Here is a 4,358-nt window from a genome sequence, read left to right as displayed (position 1 = left end):
TCCGCCCTCGCCTCCGCGGGCGGATTCCAGCGCTCGGCGCCGCGCTCCGGGCGGGGGACCCCCCACCCTCGCCCCTTCCTGCGTTCTGGCGACCCCGATCGGAGACCCCAGAGAGACCTGCGTCAGGGAGATGTGGGCAGGCGCACGGGGACGGGAGGATGCGGCGCGCTTCCTCCCCGCTGCAAAGAATGGATAGGAAACACTGAATGCTTTAAAACATCGGCAAAAATCCACTACAGACAAATAGTTACGTTATCGGGGTAAGGAGGCAGGCGTCCCGAGTGGACGGTAGGTGCCTTTTTGATCCTTACGTCAGCCGCACTGTCTGGCTCGCTTTTGCCCTAAAATCAAAGTGCTGGGCTAATCGCTAAATAAATACAACTCCTGAACGAGCACTCCAGTGCTGCCTTCCCCGCTCCTGCGGGGTGAGGAAGTCGACGTGATTAATCGTTTTAAAAAGTGTTTTAGAATCCCATGGAAGTCACCTTTGGGAAAGCGATGCCGGATAGACAGATGGCTGCTTGCTTTTGTTGAGAGGACTTTTCATCCCAAGTGTCCCAGGGTTCCTTGAACTAAGAAGCAGCCCCACCCAGGTGAGCGGCCCTGGAGGGTTGCTCCGGAGCGCCCGTGGTAAAATGCATGTTCTTGCAAAAAAGTGTCCTACAGCGATCTGCAGCGATCTGCAGGAGGAACTAGGGAAAGGATTCAGGGCTTTCTTGGAGAGAAGACATCAGTCGCCCTCTCCAGACCCGAGGGAGCAGCTGAAAGAGGGTCCTTCCCAAGTATGCTACACAACTCACAAAAATACAGTTTTCACTCCGAGGCACAATGCTTCCTTACATCGTGAAGGCTGGGAAGATTTTTGACTTTCAAGGTACCCTCTTAATCGTCTTCCACTTAGACTGTCCACCTGAATTTCCCGTATAAACTTCTGGAATTTTACATTTGGGAAGAGGGGCGTGTGTGTGTGTGTGTGTGTGTGTGTGTGTGTGTGAAGTGTATTCACCCTCCTTCACTTACGGAGTGATCCCCAAACCTGACTGTTCCCTTATCTTCTAAAAACATACAGATTTCTTGACTTCAGTCTGCATTCTAAGCATGCTCCTTTCTTGGGGGAATCTAGTCATCAGAGATGTGTGTTTCTCTGGGTTAGATTTAGATGGAGAGAGTAGGAGAGAGGATTATAAACTCTGTTCTCATTTTGCAAATAAAGGAACTGTGGCCCAGGAATGTGGAAAACTTGACAGTGCCACTGAAAATCATGAGTTAACTCAGGTTCCTGGGTAATCAGTGCTGTACCCAGTTCTCACCTGTTCCCTCACTCAACCCTGTGCACACCACATCCACTCCTACCCTTTGCTTATTCTCACATTATCCTTGTTCCTGTCAGCCATTCCTCCCACATTCCTAGAATGTCTATTAATTGCCTTTCTTCCCTTTTTTAACCTGCCACTAGATTATCTATTTTGTAAATGCAACTCAAGACTTATTCCTTCTGTGAAACCTCCTATGATCACAGTCTATGTTGATCACTGATGAGATATTTGAAGAACTACTACAACTGGGAGACAGTAGTGTCCTAGAATCACCTCTCTTCATGGAGCTTGAAGTCTATAGGGACGATAGACTCTGAAAAGGATGACCAAGGGTGATGAGTCTCACTGAAGGGTATTTATAAATACTATATGGTTTGAACCTAAGGTTTTCTTGAAGCATATTTGTTTTGTTTTGCCAAATTTATTGTGACCCCTTTGGAAGCAGGGACTAAGCCACTTGTCTCCTCTTTACCTCTTCTTTAACTGGACTCATAGTGGTGAGTACTTAACAGATATTTGTTGACTGATGAATTCATCAACACAGGCCTCCAAACATGGTTGTACCCACCATATGTTTAATGGTGTGAAGCAACATTTTTTTTGACTTCAAGCAGTCTAAAAGGAGCATAGTACTTTGGTTGTGGGATGAATCAAGTAGAACTGTATTTGAATCTATGTTCTGCCCATTTCAGTCTGTTTAATCACAGGTACAGAATGAGCCAATGTGGGTCTCAGTTTCCCTCTGTAGAAGGGGGATATTATTCACCTAGGTTGTTCTAAATGTTAAAATAACTGGAAGTTGGTCTAGAGCAGTTGATTTTTCAATTTGTGTTAGTGCCTTTCCTCTTATTTTCAGAAAATGAAGCTTGTTAACACATTTATGTAGAACAGAGATATTTCTGATTCAATTAAAAGGGGAGGATACCTCTGCTGGATGAGATCAAGTGTAATGAACATCTGTTTCCTCCCTCTCCTTTTGATAAGAGCATCCCACGTTTTTCTTTTTTTTTTTTTGAGTTGGAGTCTCACTCTGTCACCCAGACTGGAGTGCAGTGGCCGCTCCCGGCCACCGCAGCCTCGACCTGCTGGGCTCTGGCGATCCTTCCACCTTGGCCTTCCGAGTAGCCGGATTTACAGGTGCACACTACCACACCCGGCTGATTTTTTTATTTATTGTAGAGATGAGGTCTCGCCTGCCCAGGCAGGTCTCGAACCGCGGGCTCAGGCAATCCACTCACCTCAGCCTCCCAAAGGTGCGGGATTACAGGCTGAGCCACCGAGCCCGGCCCCATGTTTTTCTTTAGGAAACAACCTTCCAAACCTTAGGACTGTCAGTCATGTGGTCCCATCTTTCTGCCTCCAGGTTAGGAATGTAGCCCAAGAAGAATGATCTAAACCAATTTGGGGGGTTGTCATGCACCCTGGAATGATGAGAGGGTCTTCATGAGCTCCAAGGACAACGAATCCAGGAACTCAATGGGGCTGCCACTCTGCCTTGTTGAGAAAGTCCTCTGGAAACAACATTCTCATTATCAAGGAAAGAAGCACAATTCTAAGGTTATCTTCTGAACAACTGGACCTAAAACCATTCTTGCTCCATCACTTCTCCATAGGATAACCAGTTAATTTTGTTTTGTTTTGTTGTTTGAGCTGGCGAGTAAGAATTCAGCTGTGATTACCTGCAATCAAACACATTCAGTAAAAACTTGAAAGCATAGGAAACATGAACATTTGAGAGTGGCCTGATGAATCTTCAAGGTCTTGTAGACTTTATGTCTTTGAAAATCATATAGGTTGAAAATAAGAATGGTCCAGCTTGATATTGATCTTATGGTTTGCATGAATGTATGTTAATCACTTTTTCTTAGCTCATAAAGATACATAAAATACATTTTTCTCAACTCATACTATACAGCAAACCAGATTCTTTTGACACTAAAAAATATTTCAGTAAGGCTGTTGAGTAATGGTCTCTGTTTTGTGACAAATACCACTTAATTTGTAAGACTGGGTTATCAAATCGTATGATCATCAGCACTGAATCAGTCACATGTTCTCATTGGGTCCTCATAATGTAACCAAAAATGTAGAATTTAAGAGTGCAGGTTAGTGCCTCTCCCCTTGTTTTCTCCTCTCCCCCCTCAGTATTCATGCCTGTATTCTTTCCCCAGCACCTGTGACACTGCAACCTTGTAACTCATGCTTGCTTCTTTATATTCTTGCTCAAGAAATTCCAGAGGCCAATCTTAGAAGAAAGCAGGCATGAGGCCCTGATTGCAGAACCCTCTCGCCTGAAGGGAGTCAGGGACAATTGATCCACCACCAAGCCACAGTCAAGATGACATCAGTCAGGCCACTGGATGGGCGATTATTCAAGATAGCCATCAAAGACTCTAGATCTTGCACCCTGCATCACTCCCACATGTTTCCCACATCAAGTTTCCCTTTAAAACCCCCCACAGCAAAACTGAAAATCTAAGATGGTTTCTAGGACATTTGTCTGCCATCTTCTCAGGTTGCTTTTTCTTGAACAAAACCTATTTTCCTTCCATCAGTTCTTGTTTCTTGATTTTGGCTTTCAGACCAGGAGTACCTGGACCTGGGTCCAGTTAAAATAAGGTAGGTACTGTTTACCCCATGTTTTAGGATGAGAAATGCAATTGGTTTTCCTAATGGTGACCAGAATTTCTAACCCAAATCTTTTGACTTTAAATCATGCAACCTTTTCCAAATCCCTTGGGAATTCTAGTCACAGATAGACTTAAACTGGATAAGACTAGGCTTACTACCATTTTACTGAGAACAAAATTTACATGTTTTTGTAAAGAAAAATGTAATATTTTTGGACTGCAGTGGAATCAGTTGGAGCAGAGAATAGTGATTTATTATGTGGTCAGTAGGGACAAATATATATTAAAACTTCTTTTCTCTGAAATATATATATTTCTGGTTTCTCTCAACAACCAGTTACTCACAGGAGTGCATACTGGTGAGATGTCAGAGAAAAACATCATCCCTTTTACATGTGATAGTAAAGTTAGT

General features: G+C 43.9%; 1 protein-coding gene across 1 annotated transcript in view; it reads right to left on the bottom strand.

Annotated features, from left to right (window-relative positions):
* LGR5 (leucine rich repeat containing G protein-coupled receptor 5) overlaps positions 1-641 on the bottom strand; it is a 151,832-nt gene extending 151,191 nt beyond the window's left edge. The window contains exons 1-2 of the mRNA XM_021710990.1: positions 590-641; positions 67-179 (exon numbers count right to left, since the gene is read on the bottom strand). Of these exons, the coding sequence (XP_021566665.1) occupies positions 67-179; positions 590-641 (165 nt within the window). The remainder of the gene's footprint in view (positions 1-66; positions 180-589) is intronic.
* Positions 642-4,358: the final 3,717 nt, after the last annotated feature.

The sequence above is a fragment of the Carlito syrichta genome, unplaced genomic scaffold (assembly GCF_000164805.1).
Source record: "Carlito syrichta isolate Samal-C Ts95f unplaced genomic scaffold, Tarsius_syrichta-2.0.1 Scaffold301786, whole genome shotgun sequence".
NCBI lineage: Eukaryota > Metazoa > Chordata > Mammalia > Primates > Tarsiidae > Carlito > Carlito syrichta.
Note: the sequence above shows the minus strand (reverse complement) of the source record. Positions and strands in the feature narration are given on the sequence as shown.